Raw genomic sequence first — 24,386 nt, forward strand, 5'->3', positions numbered from 1 at the left:
TCTTGGTGCAGGAAGGGAAGGCGGGGGGAGGGGCGGGGTGTGTGTGTAGAGGTACGGTTCAAGTAATAGAGGTAGCCCCAGCCCCTCCCATCTAAGTGGTTGCAGCATGTAAAGTGTTAACATGCGAGGTTGGCATCATCTTTGATCCCAGCTGTCTTTCACACCCAACATCCACCTTGTATGGAGTGGCCTCAGAAATACAAACCCTGCACATACATGGTGGATGTCGCCAACTTTTTAAAAAGGATTTTTCTCACCCATGACATTTAAAGCATATCCACAAGATAGGCCATAATTTTCTTATTGGTGAGGGATCCACCTTTGGCTCCTCCTCCTGTTATGGCAAAGGTGTGCCTTTGATTCCCTGATTCTGCAAGCCAGGGAGAAAAGTAGCAGAGCCATATCTCGTAATAGATTGAATAGAGAGAGCGCAATGCATTTGTATGCCTCAATCTCCATTCAGTCTCCAATGAAGCTGTTGCCAGCCGTCTTGAATCAAGGGACACCCATTATTTTGACAGTTTGTAGGTTTTACCATTTAAAAAAAAAAATTTAAAAAAATTGTGGGAAAATCCCTTTAAGAGAAGCCTTACTGCAACATTTCTCTGGTAACAGTTGTTGATAGAGTATGTTTAAGAAAATTAACCTGGGCTTCTCAGGATGGCAGAAAGTGCTGATGTGCTGCTGTGCCCAAAGAGTCTTTCATGCATGAGCTGCCTCTGCCGTGCCTCCTGTTCTCTCCGCAGAGCTTGCGCCTCGGCTGCTATATCTGGGGGCATCACTGCCAGAACACTATCTTCCATGTCCTCTAGAACACTACGACGCAAGTCAGATGGCAGAGTTTGGATGAAAGTCACTGGATCCATTGGGGTGTCAGACGTGGTGTTCTGTGCAAGTTCTCTCCTCTGCTGTTCTGCTCTCTGCTGAGCTAAAACCTTTTCGAAGTGAAAGAAAACAGTTACAAAATAAAGTAAAAAGATAAAAGGAGAAGGAGACAATCTTGCTTATACAAGCATACCTCTTCCTGTATAGCAGGTGGTAAAGCAGCTAGGAACTCTGGGCTTACTTCAGTGACACCAGCACTGCCTACAACTGGTGGAGGAATAACTGGGGCAGTAGTCGGCGCCCGAGCAGGTGGTCTGATGCCAAGTTGGTTTTGTAGCACCTCTCTGCGAATATCTTCTGGAAGTGCAGCAAGAAAGGATGGATCCACTCCCTCAGGTAAGTTTATACCTACAAATCAAATAGAATTTCATCTCTTTGTAAGTGAGAACTCATATAAAGAACACTTAATTTTTTTTTTTGCTAATAGTTGTCTCTTACCTGCTAATGGATCTTCCTCTTCACTACTTGTGGATGGCAAAGGTTCTTCCAGAATACCACTAGAATCTGTTGCCAACAGGGCCACAGTGGGGTCTCTGGTGGAAGGCATTTCAGCAGAGGGCGTTACTGGAGAACTGAAAAGCACATGCAAGAGAGTATATTTTTATATATTATATATACACATACATACACACGCACGATTAAGACATGGAGAATATTTAAAAACATTACTACTGCAGAGGCTGATGCAGAAAATACAATCACAAGTCAACAGTACATTATAGCTTTTGGACAATATGTATAACTTATGGCTAAGATCACATCTGTGTCGGAGGCTCTGTTACAACGTTGCAGATTTTAAAAAAAACCAAAACAAAACCCGCACTGCACGTAAAAGTATTTTTCCAGCAAAATGGTGGTTACCTTGACTAAACCCTAACAGACCCAATTATAAGGGGGGGGGGGGGGGATCCTACAGTGCTGTGAAAAGCACCCAAGTCTACTTAAGTATAGGGCTCATGCTTGCAAGCTTTATAACTCTAAATATGGGATTGCAAAGCCACTTAACATCCCCATCCTTGCTTCCAAATATGCAGCTTATGCATGGAGCCTTATTATAATCATGTGCAGTAAGCTCTTAGTGATAAAAGCAGCCTTCTTCCCAAATCAAACGAAAGCACATTCAGTGCTCATTGCTATCCCCATACCTGTCGTCACCAAGCTGCGACACCACCTGACCATCGTTTGCAGCTAAGGGCTCCACGGGCTGCTGGCCAACTGCAATACTTGTGGTGACCACTAGAGGCTGGTCTGGGTTTATAACTCCAGATGGCTCTCCAACTCCTTCCTCCAGGGGCCCAGATGCAAGACTACTGGTATCCATAGGAGACCCCTCCAGCTGACTGCTAACAGCAGTAAGAGCATCAGAATCTTCTGCTCGCTCCGGGGACAGAGAAGCTAGAGAAAAACAGCAGACAAGAAATTAATACTGCGAAATAGGTTTTATGATCTAGCAAAGTTCAAGCTGTACAACGATCACTAACCCAACAGCGATATACTACATTAGACATATACTAACTGATGGTCGGTGCTGGAGATAGCTCCATCTGAGTAGCATCCCCCTCTGCATTGGGTCTTCCAGGTCCAGACTCTTCTTGATCAGCAGGCATGAGTAATTGGCCAGTGTCCTCGGTACCAGGCTCTGTGTGCAAGCTTTGAGGAAGTTCTGCCAAAGCAGCTTCAGGAGGATGAGCACGCAATGTAGGATCCAAAGGAACAAGTTCTGGGCTTGTTGGGGTCCCTTCAGCAGACGATGGGGCAGTAGGGAAGTTCTCAGGACGGCCGCTGCCATCTTGATCTTTAGTAGCAATAAGGAGCCAAGGAAACAATCATGAGATTGATTTACACTTACATTTACAAAGAAAGCCATGACAATAGCTGGTATCAATTAGGTTTCATATAAAGATGTCTAAAATATATTACAAATGAAAAATAAAATCACTATTCCTGTTTGTAATCTAAAGAATGGATCGTGTGACAAGGAACATATACACAGATCTAAATTTTATACCAAGTTCTTGAAATTCTCAGCATTTTTTGGACACATGAAAAAAAGGCCACACCACTAGGAAGGCAGTAGGCTGTATAGTTATCACCAAAATAGGGGCAAAAATCCCTGCCCCTTTCAACAATACAACTTACTACCTCACCCTGAAGAGGGCAGAAGCCACTTACAAGTCACTCCAGCAGGTCGATGAACTGAACAAGTTGCAAAAAAACTTACCATATCGCCTTAAATGCCTTACAGATCTGACACACAAAGGTGGTTAAACATTAATAAAAAAGCATCTAAAATATGAATTCACTCTCCGTAAATGCTGCAGTCAGATACCGCAGGAAAGACAGTAAACTGTATAGTTATCTCCCAGATCGGGTGTGACCCCAAAAACTATACAATCTACTACCTCATCCTGAAGCACCAAGTAATCTTCTGTCATTGGTTCCTGTGAGAGAAAAAGAATAAAAAGCGACCAAGTAGAAGAAATACCTGCAAGACTCAGCTCAAATGAGGCGTTCCTCTTGGAGTTGGCAGCCTAGGGTAAGGAAAAAACAACAATTATAGAAGTCCTTTCAAATGCTGCATATTTGGTGGAATTGTCCTAGCATTGTGCCCTTATGGGGTATGGTGTTCTCCAATTACATGAAAATTACTAAAAGCTCTATTACTCCCTCCCCGCAGATGGCACTCCTGTCTATGCTACCTGGTTCAGTGTCTGCTATCAAAAAGCATCGGCTATGTTTCCTTTTAACAGCCGCACGCTCAGTTATACCAAGATATTGGAAAAAACAAAAAGATCCCGTCAACAGTGGAGTGAATACAGGAGGTTGATGATTATGGAGGAGTTGGTGGCGGAGGAGGAGAGGGCCGGTCGGGAGAAGTTTATAGGCTTTTGGCGTCCCTGGATGCAATTCCAGAAATCTCTGGAATGTGGAAGATTGATTGGAAACCCGCAGACTACAGTCTAGGATCGGTTTTCCTTTCGAAAGGCCAATAGAGAAATATTAATCCTTTCCAACCCAATTGGTATCCTGGTTTTCCTAGGAGGCTTACTCTTTTACCAGTGTTATACAACAGCGCTATATGCTGGCTAAAGCCAGTACTGCATGAGGTAACATGTTGGATAGGATCCGACAGCAGAGAGGCTGACAATATACAGTAAGAGAACCCCGACGGACGTCTTCCAACATCGGAGCTGTACAGCCTTCAATCATAATGTCTTCAGAGGTCAGACAGTGGATTGGAAAGGGTTAATGCTTCATGGTGATAAGCACATATTTTCTCTTCTATATATGTACTTAAACTATGTATTTTTCCTTTCCTCCTGATGTGTGTATGGTGTGTGAATGAGGGCTCCTTCTCACCCCCTCCTCCCACCTCTTTTTTAAGTATGGTAGCCGTACTAAGAGCTATGATTATCAGGAAAGATCAGATGCATACAACATTTGGTTCAGTTGATAGACAATGATACTGATTGCAGGTTATTAGCAGCATCAGGAATTTATCACTGTTACTTAATTACCCGATTCTGTTCAGTTGTAGTAAGTGGTTTAATGATTGATATTTGCTATAGCAATGATTGTAAATGTTTAGCTTTAGTTCTGTAAAAACTAAAATGCTTCAATAAAAATTGATTAAACATAAAAGTTCTTTCAAAAGCCCAATGTCGGACCAAGTTTGTTTAAACTTTTTTTTTTTTAATGAACACATCCCTCTAAGCCACAAAAGTAAGTAATTGTACGTGCAAGTACAAAAATAAATAAAAAGCCAGGAGACCTGAGGATTTTGATCTTTGGAGTCCTTCTCTTCCTTAGTTTTCTCAGCCATCTTTGCCTCCTCTTCTGCCAGCTGTTTCCGCCTTTTCTCTCGCCGCTCCTCCAGCTCTTCATCCCGCAAAGCTTCAAGGTGGTTAATTATGGGAACCTTAACCACTATTCAAAGAAAAACAAAAAGAATCAAATAATTCTGTAAATGTTCAGCTGGAAATGTACATTTTGTACCGCTAGGAGAAAATGAAAGAGGTTCTCTGCCATAAACTCTATGACCCCTGTTCATATGCTCGGGATTCAGGGCACGAATGTAAAAAAGGGTAACAAAATAGGGACCCCACTGTTAGAATGGAGAGCAGCTAGAAAAGAGCATCTTTCGCGTTGGAGGACAAATCGGCAGACACATGGGGGTGTCGAGGGGATGAAAAGAACCACTTAGGCCTCATGTCCACTAGAAAAATTCAATCAGCGCAGATTTCTGAAGCAGATTCCGCACGGATTTGCTTTAAATGTTTTTTTTTTCATGCGGATATCTGCACCTATTGATAGCAATGTGGCCGATCCGCACTAAAATGGAGCATGGTGCGTTTTTTTTTCCCCGCGCGTGAAAAACGCAAATCAATTAAAATGCCATCTGCGGATGCAAAATTCAATTTAATTGATTGCGGATGGGCCAATGATTCCCTATGGGCAAAATTGAATGCGCGGAATCAGCAATTCAATTTTGCTAGTGGACATGAGGCCTTAGCCATTAAAAATTGTGGCCGTGCGTTAAACTGGGCTACGGAGCGGAAATACTGACCAGGCGCCACTCCCCCGCCCCCCCCCCCCCCCCCCCCAACCCCAGCAAAATATACTGGACTGAGGGGCACGGATCATGAAAAGTGGAAGGAATCCTACAGGAAAAATAAAAAAGGCAGGAGAATTCTTACCTAGGTAATAATAGCCATCCAGTTAGAAAAGTAGCCAGCATCCCAGATCCAGCAGGAATCCCCCTTCACATCTTACCTTGGTGAGGGAGGGCGTGCTATAGTCAGGCAATGTGAGATCAGAAAGGATCCTAAACTGGCAGGTCACAAATGATTTAATACTCATCTGTGCCACCATTTATTTTGGAGGCAGGGAGACCAATGGGGGGAGGTTAGAACCCACCTGATGCCCCTCCTTAGTGGGGCCACAAAGAGATCTTGTCTTCCTGTATGCCCAGTCCAAAACAAGAAGGAGAATTCCTAACAGAAGGACAGCCAGACCTGCAAGGCAGAAGTTCTGCCTCCTATGGACACCAAGCTAAAACTGTTTTAGCTTAGTGGCTGAACAAGGTGTAGCTGGTAGTAGCATTTTGCTTCGTGTCCACCTCTTAGTGACAGCAGCTATACCCAAAATCTTTGCAGTGTTCCCCAATTACATGGACGAGAAAGCCTCTTCTGCGTTGAAGGACCCAGTTTGTCTGTGCATCACACACATCCCAGCGACTAATTGATGCTGTGTCATACTTTATATCTAATATGGTGGCACTGCAGGGAATTCAACAACTTGCCAGATTTTCTCATAGATCACATCTGAATAGCGGGCATCGCAGCAAAGACATTAAGGAACTCATGAGCTGATGCCGTCTCTTTTTTCACACATGAATTAGAATACAATTTCAATACCATAACACCAGCCCTCACCTGATACACAATCGTGCATGCTCTCAGCATCTAACACCTTGCATTCTTCTGTCCATCGAGTCAAAGCTGTAGGAATACTGGAAAGCGTGCCTTAAAAAAAAATTTAAAAAAATTGTATAAATATGGAATACAATTTAACAATGAACTATATAAAGCCAAGGAAACCAGTCTGGGGAACTGAAGAACATTCATATGAATCTTTAAACAGTCACTCACCAGCCTGACTTGTAGCAGTACTCTGATCATGGAAAAAGTCATCTAACAGTTCATCATCAGAGCGAGCTATAATGTGGACATCGTCATTGCCAACCAGGAGACGTGCCCGGCCCCGGCTCTGAAGGGGAAGACTGCTGCTTAGTTGCAAAATGTCCGCAGCAGCTGAAGGGCCAAGCAACCTAGGAGATTATTGAATGGCATGAATGAACTATATCCAGTTATAATATATACAGATCATCATATCTCCTCTCTATTAGTTCATCTCACCTCTGTAGTATTAAAGGTGGGTTTGGTTGCCTGTTGCCGGGATAGTGAACATGAATGGTGTGGCCAGCATTAGCAGTGATCTGTCGAAGAGTACGCTGGCTTCTGCCAATGCCCTGAGCAAGACGAGTTGTGGAAGTGCCACTGCCCAATGTGAGAGACCCATGGTCTGCATGCCGCACCATTAAAGGATGAGTGGCAGGGATGTTACCAGGCGAAGGAGGAATGTCGGCTGAAAAAACAACAACTATATGGTTAACCATATATACTAAGTGTATACAATGAAAGCAGCACACCAGGAGTAAAACAAACTCAAAGTGTAAAAAAAAAACGTGATTTGGGTAGGTGAAATATATAACTCTTACTGGCATTGGAGAACATGTTATCAAACTCTATAATGAGATCATCCTCTCTGTCAAATCTCTCAAAGCGCACAAGGGGTGATGCATTCATGTCAGGGTAATCCTCATCCAGCTCCATCTCCGAACAATCATCATCATCGTCTTCATCCCCCTCCTCACCCTCTTCATCATCCTAAAAAGTAAGAATATATATCTATTACTTGTATGGTACTGCTTTTCAACCTAACAAAGATATCATAAAAGAGAATAGCACTTAATAGGAATATCATACACTTTTTTACAGCTCTGTTGCAGAACATACCTGATCATCCTCATCTTCCTCCTCCTCTTCTTCCTCCTCCTCCTGACTGTCATCTTCATCTTCATTGCTGCCACTACTGTCCTCCTCTTGTGTATGTTCTTCTTCATCCTCAGGGTCTAGGATGTTCATAGAATCTGTTACAGGAAATGGGGAAGCGATAATGCAGACAAATATACATAAACTAACATCAGATAACATTCCTGGTAATAAAGAAAAACTTAAGACTTCGACTGCATCTTACTGGATGACATACCTTCCCTGTTAGCCTGAAGTGTAGACGCTTGGCTCAGGTTTGTAGGAGCCTCGTCCATCAATACATCTTCCTGTGATTCATCTTCCCCCACAGGACCTCCTGTTACAGTAGAAGGGGGTATTCAAATTAGATAGCAGATTCATAAAACTTTTAGAAAGTGTACAATATTTCTAACAAGCTCCTTCATTGGTTTAGGTGTGCCTTAAAGGGGCAATAACTAACAAATTCTGTTCATCTAATAGCCTGTGTGCCTCATCAATCTTACATTTTTGTTTTACTACTGTTAACCAAGTTTGAAGTGGCTGTCACTTGGTGTCTCCCAGTTCCTCTGCCTGTTGCTAGTAATGGAGCTTCTGTAGTTACTGGGACACTAGCACATGATGATGGGGCCATCTTCACAGGCTCCCTGCAGTGCACTCACAGGCTGAGATCCGCAGACGATGTCTCCAATCTCCACAATCTGTCTGTGCATGCACACATTATACTGTGTACTATCCATATGGCCAAAATGTGTCTGAATCTTCCTGGTAAAGCAGTGGGAGGGGAATTAAGATACTGCCTTCCTGCTGATTGGACCAGAGACAAAATAATGTAGCATGGGAAATAAAGAAAAAAAGTACAGAACAGGGAACTACTAGCAAAAGGCTAGGTTTGTGGCACACTCCCTGCCTGGAAAAAAGATAGCAAACATCAGAGCAGAAGAAAAATGGGAAAGACCACCTGAAAATCAGAACTTAAAACTGTGCAAACAAGAGCAAATGAGCGTGTAAGGAGAATGGTTATATTTTAGAAAACTTGGGAACACTTTAAACAACTTCTTTTTCATAAGTTATGAATGTGAGAGGGGACCCCAGCTGAAAATTAGCAAGAATGGAGGACTGCTGACTTACAGTGGAGAATGTAGGTCACCTGTACAATACAGGTAAGGTGTATTAAATTTCAAGAGGTGCGTTTTAATGCTTCATGTGTACAAAACTTGCTACTGGGATTCCTCACATATAACATAGGTAGTCTGTGTAAAACTGAAGAACTCATTTAAAAAGTGCAACTATATAAAAAGTAAGTAAAATAAAATAAAGTACCTGCAGCCCCATCTCGCTCTAGCAGCTCATCAATTAGATCTTCCAACTCAGTCTCCACCTGAAAAAAAATTTAAAAAAATAGCTAAAGGCTATGGACACCATTGCCATGGAAAAACAATTTTTACATTCTTCATTCCTCCCCATCTACAGTCTGTGCGATTTCCCTTCCTGGATGCCCCCATAGATCTGCTGTGTATATCCCTCATCCTCATCTTGATGCTCTCTAAAGGCCAAAAGGTACAGAAGCATAAAAAATAATCTCATCTGTGTTGCATCCACAAAAAAAGGACTGCATTTCATCTGTGTGCCGTCCATGTGATTGATGCAATCACGGCTGGTAATCATTTAGATACCACTGTTAAATTCTGATAATGGCATTTGCATGGCCCAACAGAGCTGTCTCCCAAACAGCTCTCACTCCCCCCAACATTATAGGGTGCTGTTCAACTATCAAGGCAGCATTAGGCCTTATGAAGGCCCCCATGACTGCCCTGTATTTATGCCAATTAAAGGGGTTGTCCCGAGGCAGCAAGTGGGTCTGTACACTTCTGCATGGCCATAATAATGCACTTTGTAATGTACATTGTGCATTAATTATGAGCCATGCAGAAGTTATAAAAAGTTTTATACTTACCTGTTCCGTTGCTGGCGTCCTCGTCTCCATGGTGCCGACTAATTTTCGCCCTCCGATGGCCAAATTAGCCGCGCTTGCGCAGTCCGGGTCTTCTGCAGTCTTCTATGGGGCTCCGTGTAGCTCCGTGTAGCTCCGCCCCGTCACGTGCCGATTCCAGCCAATCAGGAGGCTGGAATCGGCAGTGGACCGCACAGAAGAGCTGCGGTCCACGGAGGAAGAGGCCATCTTCAGCGGTGAGTAGAGAAGTCACCGGAGCGCGGGGATTCAGGTAAGCGCTCCGGTGAGCTTTCTTTACCTCCCTGCATCGGGGTTGTCTCGCGCCGAACGGGGGGGGGGTTGAAAAAAAAAAAAACCCGTTTCGGCGCGGGACAACCCCTTTAAGATGTGCCTGCGGCATGCCTTAATAGATTGCCTACAGAAATGCAATATATTGTACATGCGATCAGAGGATCGCCAGTTTGTGGGGACTAAAAAATAAAATAAAATCTATGATTTTTTGAAAACGGGAACAAAAAGTAAAGAAAGTAAATGATCAATTAAAAAAAAAAAATGTGCAAAAGGTGTTTAAAAAACAAATTAATGTATTCATAAAGTGAGAAGGACATCATATAGTCAAGTCTCACCTGCATTTCCTGGGTGCTCAGAACTTCTGGTTGCCCAGCAATTACCACAGCATCCGTCTCTACCTCTCCATCCATAATATCTCCATCTGCCACTTCAGCTTGGGAAACATCTGCGTCCTCCTCCTGAGCTTCAACTCCTGCTTCTCCTAAATGATCCACAGAGAATGTATAAATAAAATTTACTATCAGGCCCCCCTCACACATGCGTTGCGGAAAGTGCGGCGATTTAAATCACGGGGCTTTGTGACGTTTTACTTTCGCTGCGTCTGACACCGGCATTTAGCACTCCTCATCAATGAAAATTTACCACGATCGAGCGTCTGTCTGAAAGGCTCCATTGAAAACAATGGGAGCCTCTGACAGCGCTAAACGCTGAAACAAACATCTGTGTGAGGGAGGCCTAACAGGAAGGTGTATTGTGACTTTACTGCATGGTACCTGTATCGGTCTGGTTACTGTTTGGGTCTCTGGGAGCTCCATGGGTGTCCTGTTCGGACTTATTTTTTCCAGATGTGCCTTTGCTCCCAAACAAACCGCTTGGCTGGTTCACTATACGGGACAACGTCTCTAAAGGCTTTAGTGCTGCATTCACAGTGTTTGCCATGTTTGGGCTGCAAAATAAAATAAATCAAAGTGTTCATTACAATAGAAAAGCCACATAACACTGGCGGTAACACAAATCACCTCCTTAATCACTCATAGAAACTATAGAAAGGAAGCCTGTTTTCGTACCTTGATAAATCTAGGCTATGAGGCACCCTTGCCAAATCACTAACGAGACCTTTTTTCAGGAAGAGCCGTATGATGTTGTTCATGCCGTTGTGCTGAGTTTTAGTAGTAGCGCTGCTGTAGAAGCTCGAGGTGGACGGACAGGACTCCATTATAGTGCTAATAATACACATCACCGCCTGCAACCTGAAAGTGAACAGCAGCTTGAGGTCAATGAGCAATACTAAAAAAACAGTTCCATCACCACACTAAGTACTTGTGCCTCACGTATCATGCGTATCGGGCCGAGTTAAATCCAATGGGTGAGCAAATGCCGTACAAACATCAAGTGACTGAATCAACCACTTGTAAACAGAAGAACAGTAATGTGGGTTACATTGAACCCTTCCCTGACATCTGCTGCACATGTACGGCAGATGCTGGGTATCTCTGTACAGCGCAGTGGGTGTTGGGTGTGGGATTGGCAATTACGCCAGTCTCAGTTAACCCCATAGAGGCTGCTAGGAGTTCTGGAAGCAACGTATGAAAATGAGCCGACAGAGGGAGGGAGTTCCCTCTGTTTCCTGAATGGCCACCCATGATTTTCTCGCTTTGTGAAGATCTCCAGGATTACCATTGACATTTGCCTCTTAAATCTTGCCCAGGGCTTAAATAGGATGTGTGCAGAAATGCAATGAACTGCAATACTGAAGTATTGCAGTATATTGTATAAGCAATCAAACGAGTATTAAAGGGGTATTCGGGTTGTAACAAATTATCCCCCAACCAAAGGATAGGGGTTATCTAGGTGACTGGTGGGAGTCCGACTGCTGGGTCCCTCACCGATCCCAAGAACGGAGGTCACCCTTGATATTCTCTCTTAAATGAACATAAATTTGTGAAGTTTCACAAAGCATCATTTCCTTAAGCACAATTATCAAATCAGTTACTGGCATAAATAGCTGTTATGGTAACCGTTACCTGGCATGCTTCTCTGTACTCTCAGCCATTGCTAGTGCACGACCAAGTGCCGCTTTTACTTCATTCACCAGTGCCACCTGTGCATCAGTACCACTTCCAGCTGCAGCCAAACTGGCTAGAAACAGGCGTGCCAAGGCTGGGGTGTCCTTGTCCTCAGCATTCTGAGTGTGGGGAAGGAGATGATCCAGGACAAAAGCCAGGACACTACAATCCTGTCAGAATTAACAGAATTACTCAAAGCTCCCAAACTGCAAAAATGTATCTATACTTCACTTTGAATTGTTAAATACCTCTTTAATGAGCTCAGATTGTCCTGCTGTGTAGTTGTAGTTTGCTATGAGTGTGGCAATACCCACGTAAGACCTCACAAGTTCTGCCAACAGTCGAAGTATAGTAGAAGTGGGCAGTAGAGGTTTGCTGCCTTTTGCCTTCTGCTTCCCCTCTTCCGAATTGCGGTCTCCCTCCTTGTCCTTTTTGCCACCTTCGCGGTTTTCCTCTGGTGTTAGTGCTGCTATGAAATCAGTGCCAATTAGAACCATTGAATAGTTGTGTGCAATCTTCTAACATAAATACATGGTCACACACTATTATAAGCCACAAGCTTCTAATGACGGGTGAACACACACACACACACACACACACACACACACACACACACACACACACACTAAGGCTTGAATGACTTACTTTCTCCTTGAGGGGTCCCGGACTGTGGAGTCTCTGTGGATGAACTGTCAGCAGTAAAGACACGGGCCTAAGAACAGAATGTCAAAATCAGAATACATCACTAATGAAAGGCGTAATTGTCAAAGAAGAAAAAAAATATATATATTTGCTTACATTGATAGCAAAGCTACCCTGAGGATCAAAATCACTGCCTTGTCTGGTGAGATCTCGGTACTGTTGAAAAACTTCATCACCCATGTCCTGCAAGATCTGACTGACTTCCTGGTTCATACCCACAGGTTTTGGCTCGGTCTTTTCAGTAACTATGAAAAAAACCCAAAAACACACAATTATATAGTTATAACAGACTGATTAAATGCTGATCAACTACAGAGACCAGATAATGTAAAAGGACCAGCATGCATCATAGTAGCACTTCGCAAGTGGCGATTCTGTAAGTAAAGTCACCTATAACATCCCAAAAAGAACTAAAGCAGCAGGCTCGCCCGATTGATAGCTACTGATGCCACTTAAGCTCCACTCCAGGCATACTTTTCTAAAAAGTTAGTTTCCTTTTTATCACCCTGTGAGGAAATGATACTGGTAGATACTGGGACCAGCAAGGAAGCCCTTTGTTGTAGTGAAAACAAAATTAGCCATTTGCAGGAGATCCCAATGTCTCCCTGCCGCACCAATACACATCCTCCAGACTTGCTGACTGCGATTTCCCACCACTGAGATGGGACAAAAAAAAAACAAAAACAAAAGAAAGCAATAGGGATTAAGATTTAAGAAGCATACGTAGGTCCCATCTCAAGAGCAATTATATTTTCCAAACCGGGAGTTTACCACGGACAGAATGCATTCAACTCTCCGAAGCATTTTGGCTGGTGGAAACCGAGATGTCTGACCTACCTGTCAGAAACAGTCAGTGGTGGCAGCAAAGTATGTTGGTAGCATGAAAGGTGCGATTTGGGCTCCATCTTGCCCAGAGCAGTATTCAGGGAGCTTAAAATAGGTCGACCCATTAGTCTACCCCTGGGTGCCGTGTGTCAGAGGCTGGTGACTGTCGGACCTGTAAACCCCATTACCATGACACTCCCCCAGGAACACCATCCAGAAGTTGGACTACAACCGATTGAACAATTCTCACCTTTCCAGTGGATGAGAGAAGGATTGCTTCTGGCTGAAATATCCCTTTAAAACCAGCTCACACGAGCGTAAGTGTAGAACGCAACGTTTTACCGCTGTAAGCAGCGCTGTCATGCAGTTTGACTTTTTTTCTTAATTTCCCACTCTGTCGTTTAGCAATAGATAATTGGGCTCTATCTCATGTAACATGCAGTAAAATAGAACATGCTGCTTTCTTTTACACACGGACTGCACGCAATAAAAAACGTTATTATGAGTGGGTCGATGAAAATCAATGATACTTTTTGACTCCATTCACCGTTTATTATGCGCACATACATCGCACGCATAGTACGCAATGAAATTACGCTTGTGTGTGCCTGCTTTAAAACAAATGCATATATAAAATAAGGGGGATGTGATTAATCTGTCAGTGACCTTATAAACCACATTCATACCCAACTTTAGAATTAACTGACAATATCTGACGAAAACACTCTTGGACATGGACACTAAATACTGCACCTTCTTCTGGAGCGTGATAAGCTGCAAGAGCATTCAACATGTCATAGATGACCTCCTTTATTGTATCAGGAATGACAGGAAGAGTGGAGGGCTTCACCGGTGTGGTCTTCACCAACTGCACAGCATTAGGACCCTTGATGCGGAGATTCTCAAACTCATCATCAGATGCTGGGATAATTAAAAACAAAAGCATTTCAGAAATTAATATGGCCATCTGAAGCACGACTGCCCCATTCATATTATGCGTGTCAGCTGGAACTAACTCACCAGTTCCTGATCCTCGGGGTGCTGGCAGAGCTATGCGAATGCAACTGTTTGCTACCTCAGTGAAGATGTCAGGGTTTCGGCAGGCAGCTGGGCCCAGAACTCTCAGAATATAGTTAATCTCACGAGACCCTAGACTCCCTGACACAACTCCAGAGGTTGTGCTGCCAGCTCCACTAGTTGCTGCCGAACGTACAACCTGCGCATCAAAATAAAACATGTGTGCATTAATGCATACAGTAAATGGTTATAGATAGGTTTACCAGGTTTCTCAAAACAGTGATTGCATGGAAGAGGTTTTACAGGAAACCTGTCAACTATTAAGCACCATAAACTAAGTTATGGCAATAATAGTTAGGGGACATGGAGAGTGTGAAGCCTCTTTTCATACTCGCCCAGTCCCCTATCGAAGTCAGTACATGCACATTGCAATTGATACCAAAAGGCTGCGCATGCACACTCCCATAGAAATGAATGGGGATGAGCATGCACTCACTTCGGAAAGAGTCATGGGCTTGGACTTCACATAACCCATGCTTATGAATGAGAAGCCCAGAAACACACATCGAATAAGGATCATTGACATCTGTCTTGGAGGTTCTTTGCACAGATTTGACAGAAAATCCTTGATGAAATAAAGCAGCATGCTGCACTATTGTGCCTGGTAAAACGGCGGAAGCCAGATGGACCCAATTAGTCAATGAGGTCTGTTCAGCGCTGGCATATGACACATCCGTCAGTTCCAGTATTTTCATTGTTTGGCTATGAGGATGGAACCAAATAATGGAAATCTCCAAGAGCCCTGCCATAGATGTGAAAAGGTCCTTACATGTCAAAAGTCAATGTGCCTGGTTGTATATCGAATGGTTTCAATATATCCTTCTACAACTGCATTTGCAACTCATAGGAAACAAAACTTCAACAAAAACCATGAAAAATTGTAAAACCGTATACCACCCTTACACTATTAAAGGTTTTCATTTTTACAAAGATACAGAAAGCATCTTGGCACATGCCACCTATACATAAGTATCTTGACAACTGTGATAAGAGGACATTGTAGATAAAAGATATACCTTTTCCATTGTGTGTTGCAAAGTGCACGGATCTTCTATGATATGCCTGAAGAGCAGGGTAACTAACGGTGTAAAGCCATTAAATCCAGAGCTCTGGGTGAGGCTCAGAATCATGCGTGTACTCTTTAGTTCCGCAAACATCATGGCGTATTTGTGGTCACGCGTAAGACGCAAACACAGACGAAGGGTAGCGTGTAAAGTGTCTGGATCCACAGGTACACCAAGCATGCTGACGCATGATCGGATCAACACGGTCACCATCTCTTCTGTGAGGCCTTGGATCACTATGTCTCCCACTTTCGGCTCTTCAGGAGGAGGTTCTCTTTCTATGGTAGCGTTCTCCGTAATTGGTGTCGGGTCTACATGTAAAAATCCAAAATATAGTCAGTAATGGAAGAATACACAATTCTTATACATGGCAGGGAAACAAAGCTGAACATCGTGATCAAATTGGCACTCACCAGGCACCTTCTCCTCCTTTTGCTTGATTTCAATTTCTTTGCCTTCCTCCAAGGTTTTTTCCAGTTCTTGGCCATTCCCGTTCTTGCCACTTTTGAGTAATCGTGGAACTCGTAGCAAAGTCAGCATCACAGGGCGTCGATTGCCAGTCTCTTCGTTTACCTATAGGGTACAAATAATAAAAGCTTAATCCCCTTATATAAGAAGCGAACAAAAAGTAGTATAAAAACTTTCAGGGCTTTGGTTATCCAAAACTGAAGGAAAAAAAAACCAAAAACAAACAAACTTTAAAACATAAAATAACTGGTTATGTGGGATGTGTGACAAGGAGACAGTCACCTGGACCATGGTGGTAAATTGTACAGTGTATCTTCGTCGCCCAGCTGTAAACCGAACACAAGTCTCCCCAGCTTTCCATGCTGCATCAATAGTGCTGTTGTTGCTGGCACTGTAGCTACACCAACGTCCTGATCTGTCATCAAACCAACGCCAGTTGTTACCATTTGACTGTAGATACTGGAGAGGAAAATATAAAACAAGAAGGTAACAACCCTTCATCTACAACAGAATTATAACCATCGAGTTTCCATACAGTTTCAACTTCAATAAAATATGTTAAATTACACACTGACGACCTCAAAGCTAAGAGGTTTATAGTGTGAAACAGTTCCAGTGGGGATTAAAAAAAAAAAAAGTTACAAAACGTAAAAGTCCTACCCAATATCAGAGTGCAAATTCACCTGCGGTGAAGCTGAACTCGCAGATTGCGAAACATACATATTATATACACACACACACACACACACAGTCACTTCCACTCTACTATTGTCCCCACCGCTCGTCGCCCAAATCAACTGCGGTGGAATATATCCCTATTCCACACCACCTCTACTCGAGCCAACCTAAACAACCAATCACCGTGAATCAGCCAAACCAAATAACTAATCACCATGAATCAGCCAAACCAAATAACCAATCACCGTGAATTAGTAAATCCAAACAACCAATCAGGTTGCAAATGGTGTGGAGATGGGGTGTAAAAAGCTAATACGCACTCTGGTGCCTGATTAAGGAAGTTGTATCAGAATAGACTTATCACATAAGTATGATCAATGAAGTCTCACTGCCGAGATCCCCAGTACAGGGGTCACGTGACCCCCCCCCCCCCCCCCCCCCTCGTTACTAAGTGCTCAGTGCACCCACCCACTGCAACATCACACTGAATGGAGTGGCGGTCGCACATGCGTGGTGTTGCGCAATTCATTTCAATGGGATGGCTCGCTCTACAGATGCATGGAGCAGTACTGCAGTAAGCCCACAGTGAGGAGCAGAGGAGGGACACAGGACCCCCATCTTCAGGATTGGTGAGGTCTTGGTGCGAGACCCCACTGGTCAGACTTATGACCTATCCTGTGGGAAAATGATGAAAGTCTATTCTTTTACAACCCCTTTAATACAAATCTGTCCTCTCCAAGTTTCTTCATTGGCTGCCTATTGCCTAGCATATTCATTTTAAAATACCAGCAATGACATACAGAAGGCTGACTACATGCCGCCGCTTCCATACATCTCAGCCCTCCCTACCTACCAATGTAGTATCCATTCTCACAAATCCAACCTCTCTTCTCCACTCAATGGGGAAGGCTTACTCATAAATATTCTGTGCTTCTGTACTGAAGGCAACGGATATCAAAACAATCCTGAAAGTCCAATCAGACTACAGAAATTGCACCGGATATTCATATTAATAGAAACCACATAGTTTAGAATGACGGGACTGATAGAGAATGTAAATTAGTTGAGGCTTTAGGTCAGCAAAGCCTGCACCGAGCTAAAAGATTTGCAGTGAATTTCAATTACCTGAAAGATTACTACTACATCCATTCCAGCTAATAAGTAGTAAATTGCCATAACATACCCATCAGTAAAGGGCATTCTCTCAGATTTAAGATTTACGTTCACCAAATATGCATGGTAAACACCTGAACACCAGTTTGTCCCAAGTAGCAAGCGTATTTTAGTTTGCATCTTAAAGCAACTAGTTACCCTGTTCATCTGCATTCTCCTCTTGGAGGAAATAGAAGTTTTCTCATAGAAATCAATAAGCAGCAGGACAGGAGTAATCCACCTGAAAAAAGATTGGATATTAGTTATGTGAGAAGTTCCTATTGATGACATGCTAAACATGAACTGACGAGTGTAGTTGTAGTGAAGCGGCTTACTTGGGTGTCTGCACTTCCTTCTGCTCCTTAGCTGCCTGCAGACATGGCTGGACCACTTCTAGTAGCTTGATCAGTACATTGAGGATGCCACTTGTTTCTACAACCCTGGCACATGGCAGCTTTAACTCCTGTTACAAGGAAAAAGAAAAATCAGCTCCGGTCAAAAACATAAGGTAGCTCTGCATATCCTCAGCAGTACAAGTCACTATTGTCAATATGAGGGGACGGTGCATGAACAGGGATTAAAGAACACCTAGGGGAAAAAAAGTCTCACGCACTGCCCCTTAAGGCCCATTTACACAACGAATTCGCAAAATATTCTTAGCCTTGGAAAACCCCTTTAACCCATTAAGAACCAGGCTGTTTGTACCTTAAGGACCAGACACTTTATGGATTTTAGCCATGTGATAGTTTTACTTCCCTATTTATTTTCCTTTAGCTACCAAAATTATTTTTGATTTTTTTCCCAACCGTGACAAAATTGGGCTATTTTTAAAATATTTTTCACAGATTTTTTTACCCCATTTTATAGTTTCATTGGGGGTGAAAAGATAAAGATTTTTTTTCAAACATTTCTAGTTTTTTTTTTAACTAGTATATTTACGCTAAAATAAAGTATGGGAATGGGTTTCTCATTTTGTTTCAGACGTTTTGATATATAATATGTATGGCTTCAGAATACAGGGCGCTTATAGCGACGGTTTCGGGTTATTTTCTTTAGTCTGGCCTGAAGCTCTAAGATAATTATCGGGAGGGACGACTCCTGTACAGTACCTGCGCTGTGAGGTTTTGCAATCTTTCGCTTTCTAGCTGAAGTGTCAGAAAGGGTCGCCCCTAGTGAACTTGAGGCGAGTTTAGCCATCAGCTGAGGGAGCAACGAAGCGTCAAGAGTAGACAGATTTTCCAATCTAGCGAGTGCGCAAAATTGTACCATTGAGAGAGAATTGTCCACAGGTCAGAGTGAAATTGGCTGAATGGGATCATTTAACCCCAGGACTCATGCAATGTGAAATGGGGATGTCAGAATTTGCAAGGAGTGCACCTGCGTATGAAGTAGATGAAGTTTCTGCAATGGGAACAGAACACGGGCCCTTATCGTGTCAAAGGCCAGACACAGATGGGAAGAAGATAGAACTTGGGGTGGTTTGTAATCCACCCAAACAAAGACAGTGTCCAGGGTGATGTGGAGGCTTTCCAGAGCAGCCTAGATGAAAGGCCACTTTACTAGGAGGTCATCGAGATAGGAGAGAATGATAATCCCCCTGATGTGTAAAAGGGCCATCTCTGCCTCCAGGACTCTTATGAACACCTGCGAACATGAATTCTGCAGAATGTCACATGGGATGTAGGCATCCTTCATGTTGATAAACAAAAACAGGAACTCTCCTTGTTCCATGGATGTGATGACAGACTTAAAAGACTGGATGCGGAAATGCCAGACTTTTACATATGGATTCTTAATGGGACGGATGGACCAGTCCTTCTTGGGTACGACAAAAAGATTGGAAAAAAGACCCGCGAAACACTCCGAGAGGAACTGGTTTGATGACAACCTGGTACAAGAGCTGGCATATACCCTGATCCAAATCGTTGACTCCTGAAGGAGACATCAGAAGTCTGGACCTGAAGAAACAGTGGTCATTGTGTGGCAGATCCAGCACACACAGACCAGATTACAGCTTTCGTTTATAAGGTAAACCATTGATAAGGGATACAGCGTTCTGCAGCATGGACACCTAAAGGGCTTGTCCCACCAAATGAATAAATCTCCTATCCACAGTATGGGGGAATAACTGATTGGTGGCGGTCCAGCCACTGAAACCTTCACCAATCCTGAGGGCAGTAATCACAAAGGTTGTTGACTGAATAGAGCAGCGATCAAAGATGTGCAGTGCCACACAAATCACTTCAATGGGATGGCCAGAGAGACAAGTTAAAGAGTCTTAGGAAACCATGTTCTCAAGATCAAATGGAGGACGCAACCGATCCGATAGTTTTCCCCTAATCCTGTGAATAGAGGTTATCGTTTTTTAGTGGGACAACCCTTTTAAAAACTTTACTTGGGAAAGGCAAACACCGGTTACAAACTCACTCAAATCTATGATGCATCTTCACACTTCTCAAATAAAGCTGAGAGGAGCTAAAGTGACATTTTTATCACAAAGCATTAGCTTAAAAAAAAAAAAAAAATGGAAGTACCAACTGCCAATGTAATAGCCAACACTGGAAGCAAGCGAAAAAAGACAGGGTGTCATACTCCGTCCTGTGCCCTGGTCTGCAGCGGAGAATACAGAGAGGCATCCTTCACTAATGGGAAGATAATTAAAGAAAAAGAGCCATAGCTGCCTAAACTAAGAGCATAAGGTAGAGCGGATCGGATGGTCAAGATCAGCGCCGGCCTCATATTGACACCAAGCTAAAAAAGGATTAGTCCACAGGTATAGCCTGCATAAGAGGAACCAATTTTTTTCTTCTTAGTGTCACGCCTCCTAGTGGCAGCAGACTATACTCGTGGTTCTGTGTCCTCAAAATGAAACGCACAAGAAAAATACCTGAATGGTTGATTATTAAAGTTTATGCATGATAGGGGAAAAAAAAATTCTGCTTTAAATCCTCATGAGACATTGATGTAGCTCTGGCCTAGAATACAGGAACAAAATAAGACAAATCTCATGCAATTACAAAAAGGGACTAAATTCGTTATGTAGATTAATCATAATGTGTGATGTAAAAAGTCATGCAAAAGGTGAAAATATACTCAATTACATTGAAGAAATTTTTGTATAAGGGGAGGGGAGCTACCTCAAAAAGCAGGGTCAACAAGAGGATTCGAGTGGCCAAGTTGGAAGCTTGAGGAAGAGTAGCCATCTGGCTTATCCATTCAGATACAGTTTTAGTATCACTTGTTGTCAATGGAACAGCAGCCTTAATAAGGACATCTGCAGCTTCCCACACCTAGGATTAACATAAAACTTAATTATACAGTGAAATTCATAAAAATACACAAGGACAACCCCCCCAAAGTTCTCTTATCGCCCTCACCTGGTTAACCACTTGCTTGAGAATCATGTCCCGATAGTCCGCTCCATTTCGCTTTATAGCAGTCATAATGAGATCACAGACACGATAAACAGTGTCTGGAAGCTCATCCAGAAGATGGAAGCAGCCTGGAAGCATAGAGTCTGTGAAGCCATGAAGCTCCTCTTGCTCTAGGGGTTCAGCATCTTGAAACTTCTCAAGACATTTGGCCTCCTCTTCCTCCTGCTTCTCCCTTGCCTTCCGCTCCTCTTCCTCTTTTCGGCGGGCAGTTTCCTGTGGAGTCAATATGGGAAAGTTACATCACTTTCATACAAAAAAAAACAAAACAAAAAAAAACACTTCACAAATCTAAATAAAGCACCTGCAATTTCTAAAATGTCCAACACATCCAAAAAGCTGTAGTTATTATGTATGTGGCTTCAAATATGCAAAAAACACAAACAATATACTACACTTCTGAAAAAAACAGAAAACAAACACTACCCCCCCTTTGTAATGTTTCACCAGAGGTGGAAAAACAGCCTGTCACACCATGTGGGGGTGGGGAGGGGTTGGGATCAAAGTGGATGGGAGGGGGGAAAAAAAAAAGGTAAGGGAACATTGGTTCAAGAGGATGGGAGAAAGAAGAGCTCAACCTTTTCTAACGCAGGCACATAAGCTAGTGCCCTTTAAATAATAAGAAAAAAAAAGTATGCATGTGTGAATTCGTGTTGAAGGCTCCCTTCATCTGTCCCTCTTTACCCCAACCCTGAACTTGTACTGTACCTCGGGCAGCTCTGCCCTCTGTTCCATAGGGATATCTTGTCCCAGCGACATGGCAATGGCTCTCAGCATCTGATCTTCCTCTGACATACTCAAGTCCTGCAGAGCAATAACAGATACCCGTGTCAGCTGGGCTGCTCTGCAGAATGGGGAGGTCAGGGCATGAGAGTAAGGATGCATAGGAATAGGAAAAGGCATCAAGTGTCCAATGGGTTTCAAGGAAATTGGAGCAAAAGGCGAGAAGGGAGCTGCTGCAGCTTGACTATGGAACCTGTTTTGCTAGGTCAGGGAAGGGAATGGATAAAAAACATTTTAAACTTATGTACCAGCCCTAACAATTTACTATTAGTAAAAGCTGCTCGGAAGCAGCGTCTACATGTATGGGATGGTCCCTCACTTAACTATTCTAACTGTTCGGTCACATGCAGATGCTTAAATATCTGCCTTATAAATCAGCAGAATGGCACAGAGAAGCCTGCGGTAGAAAGGGGCTGGAATGAAGGAGAGGGTAAAAGATGGAATGTGATGAAGGTACAGAAGGAAAGCAGATCTGAAGCTGAAACAGGTTAAAAAAAACAAAACAAACAAAAAAAAAACAAAAAAAACACAACTTCAGGTGGGTCACTTACCCGCACAACCCCACCGATGAGAGGAGGGGGGTGGGTGAGAAGATATTCAGTAGCTTGTTCCATGGTGCTTGTATTAAGAAGTGCTTCCATTGCATGCTCACGAGTGAAACCCATATCCATGAGCTATAGAGAAAAAAAAACAGAAAGGTTAGGAAAGTCACCCAGTAAAGTTTCAAAGTGGAGAAATAAGTTAAAAGCGGGAGCGCTAGTCCGACAAATAAGTGGGCGCTATGGCAAACTAAATTCACACTCCCACCTGCTGAAGTTGTTGCTGGTTCACTTGGGGTTCCCGCCTTGCGCCGCTCTCATCCGGTTGCCCAGTTTCTTCTTCACGGCTTCCCTCTCTCTCTTTACTGAGACGTTCTCTAATTACTGGCTCCCCGCGAAGAATGTGACACAAGATGGCAAGCATGGACTCTGCCATCCGCCCGCCATACACCTTCAGCGGCTTCCGGTTCCACAAGTTCTTTATACAAGTAAAGGCTGCCTTTATTGGAGAAAAAAAAAAGAAAGATGAACAACATCACTGTAAACATTAGGAATGTATCTTCACGTAAACCACTGAAATATGCAGCTTCCATTTCCCCTTTGGCATTATAATGAAAAAAAAAAGACATTTCGGAGACACACAGGCAGCGCAAAACTGGAAGCAGAACATACCTTCTGCGTAACCACTAGGAAGCGTAGAGAGCTAAACTGAGGGAAGTTCTGTCCTCCAGGTAGCTTGGTGGGAGGTAGAGAATGTGGAGATTCCAGAACTGTTGTAGGGTTCACCATCTTTTCCACCAACATGAGCCAAGCATCCAAGAACTCCCCAGTACCATCTGGCAAATCAGAGTGCTCCAAGCCCTCAGCAACAGGAACTCTCCCACCCATTGATAGGGCCCAGTTAAAAGTTCTGAAATGACAAGGAATAAAAATTCAGCATATAAACCAACACCGTTTATCACAAACCTAGTCAGATACGGCTTTCCCCAGTGTTAAAAGCCAATAGCTGGAGTTAGAGAAGCTGGTACGCCAACTTCAATATTTTGTATAAAAAGAGTGAAAGCCAGCATTACCAAATCAGCTAGTCTGAACTTACAGGGGATAACTGAGACTCCGATATGGAGAACTTATCCGATAAACTAATATCAGATAAGTGGAGGGACCAACTCACGGTATCTCCAAGGAGCCAGTTGAATGAAGGAAATGTGGTACTCTAGTGGACACCACTATCCCTCTAAAAATCGGTAACCAAGTACAGCTCCGTACATTTTGTAGTGGCTGTGCCTGGTACTGCAGCTCAGTCCCATTCAGTTGAATGAGTTTCAATAGTAGGCACAACGGCTACTAAACGTATGGAGCAGTGTCGGATTAGCAATGAAGTGGACTGTCAGAGTGGAAAGGTCAAACGTCAGACCTCTACCGATCGGATATCGATTGTCTACCTAAAGGCCAATTTACACAATCATTCAATGTGAATGCGAAAAGAGAAAAAAAACCCTTAATTTAAATGCTCTGCACGAGCGCTGATAACCTTAGCGGCGATGTCAGCGCTCGTGCAATCGTTAAAAAAAACAAAAACTGCCGGCCCGTGTAAAAGGGCCTTTAGGATAAACATTCAAAATAAAGTCCGGATAAGCCTTTTCAATTAACATGTAAATTGAGACAACAGATGTATGTAGTAGACTGAACTAATACAAAGTAAACTTAAACATGACTACAGAGGAAACAGGCTGTTAACTTACTCAAAAAGTGCGTTGTGCCCACCGGAACATAGGAACTTCTGTAGCATAAGGTGATATGGATATTTCCGTTCATCAAACAGCATTGGAGATGTAAAACCAACAGAGCAGATAAAGAACGTTAACCTAAAGAGCAAGAATA

At 43.2% G+C, this 24,386-nt stretch overlaps 1 protein-coding gene across 9 annotated transcripts in view; it reads right to left on the reverse strand.

Annotated features, from left to right (window-relative positions):
• The window catches only part of HUWE1 (HECT, UBA and WWE domain containing E3 ubiquitin protein ligase 1), an 84,721-nt gene that overhangs the window by 19,489 nt on the left and 40,846 nt on the right, over positions 1-24,386 (reverse strand). For 7 of the 9 annotated variants that reach the window (XM_066580712.1, XM_066580711.1, XM_066580705.1 and 4 more), the window contains exons 31-65: positions 24,248-24,370; positions 23,178-23,415; positions 22,774-23,004; positions 22,518-22,640; positions 21,892-21,987; positions 21,130-21,399; positions 20,890-21,042; positions 18,088-18,215; positions 17,912-17,993; positions 16,205-16,381; positions 15,868-16,027; positions 15,407-15,765; positions 14,334-14,529; positions 14,067-14,234; positions 12,585-12,733; positions 12,432-12,498; positions 12,035-12,255; positions 11,745-11,956; positions 10,788-10,970; positions 10,494-10,666; positions 10,056-10,201; positions 8,799-8,856; positions 7,717-7,815; positions 7,464-7,597; positions 7,166-7,334; positions 6,804-7,032; positions 6,537-6,715; positions 6,321-6,410; positions 4,658-4,812; positions 3,371-3,416; positions 2,402-2,680; positions 2,031-2,280; positions 1,324-1,457; positions 1,019-1,233; positions 647-935 (exon numbers count right to left, since the gene is read on the reverse strand). In XM_066580712.1, coding sequence (XP_066436809.1) covers positions 647-935; positions 1,019-1,233; positions 1,324-1,457; positions 2,031-2,280; positions 2,402-2,680; positions 3,371-3,416; positions 4,658-4,812; positions 6,321-6,410; positions 6,537-6,715; positions 6,804-7,032; positions 7,166-7,334; positions 7,464-7,597; positions 7,717-7,815; positions 8,799-8,856; positions 10,056-10,201; positions 10,494-10,666; positions 10,788-10,970; positions 11,745-11,956; positions 12,035-12,255; positions 12,432-12,498; positions 12,585-12,733; positions 14,067-14,234; positions 14,334-14,529; positions 15,407-15,765; positions 15,868-16,027; positions 16,205-16,381; positions 17,912-17,993; positions 18,088-18,215; positions 20,890-21,042; positions 21,130-21,399; positions 21,892-21,987; positions 22,518-22,640; positions 22,774-23,004; positions 23,178-23,415; positions 24,248-24,370 — 5,981 coding nt within the window. The remainder of the gene's footprint in view (positions 1-646; positions 936-1,018; positions 1,234-1,323; positions 1,458-2,030; positions 2,281-2,401; positions 2,681-3,370; positions 3,417-4,657; positions 4,813-6,320; positions 6,411-6,536; positions 6,716-6,803; positions 7,033-7,165; positions 7,335-7,463; positions 7,598-7,716; positions 7,816-8,798; positions 8,857-10,055; positions 10,202-10,493; positions 10,667-10,787; positions 10,971-11,744; positions 11,957-12,034; positions 12,256-12,431; positions 12,499-12,584; positions 12,734-14,066; positions 14,235-14,333; positions 14,530-15,406; positions 15,766-15,867; positions 16,028-16,204; positions 16,382-17,911; positions 17,994-18,087; positions 18,216-20,889; positions 21,043-21,129; positions 21,400-21,891; positions 21,988-22,517; positions 22,641-22,773; positions 23,005-23,177; positions 23,416-24,247; positions 24,371-24,386) is intronic. The other 2 variants (XM_066580704.1, XM_066580710.1) reach the window with 2 other exon arrangements.

This window comes from Eleutherodactylus coqui, chromosome 10, assembly GCF_035609145.1.
Source record: "Eleutherodactylus coqui strain aEleCoq1 chromosome 10, aEleCoq1.hap1, whole genome shotgun sequence".
NCBI lineage: Eukaryota > Metazoa > Chordata > Amphibia > Anura > Eleutherodactylidae > Eleutherodactylus > Eleutherodactylus coqui.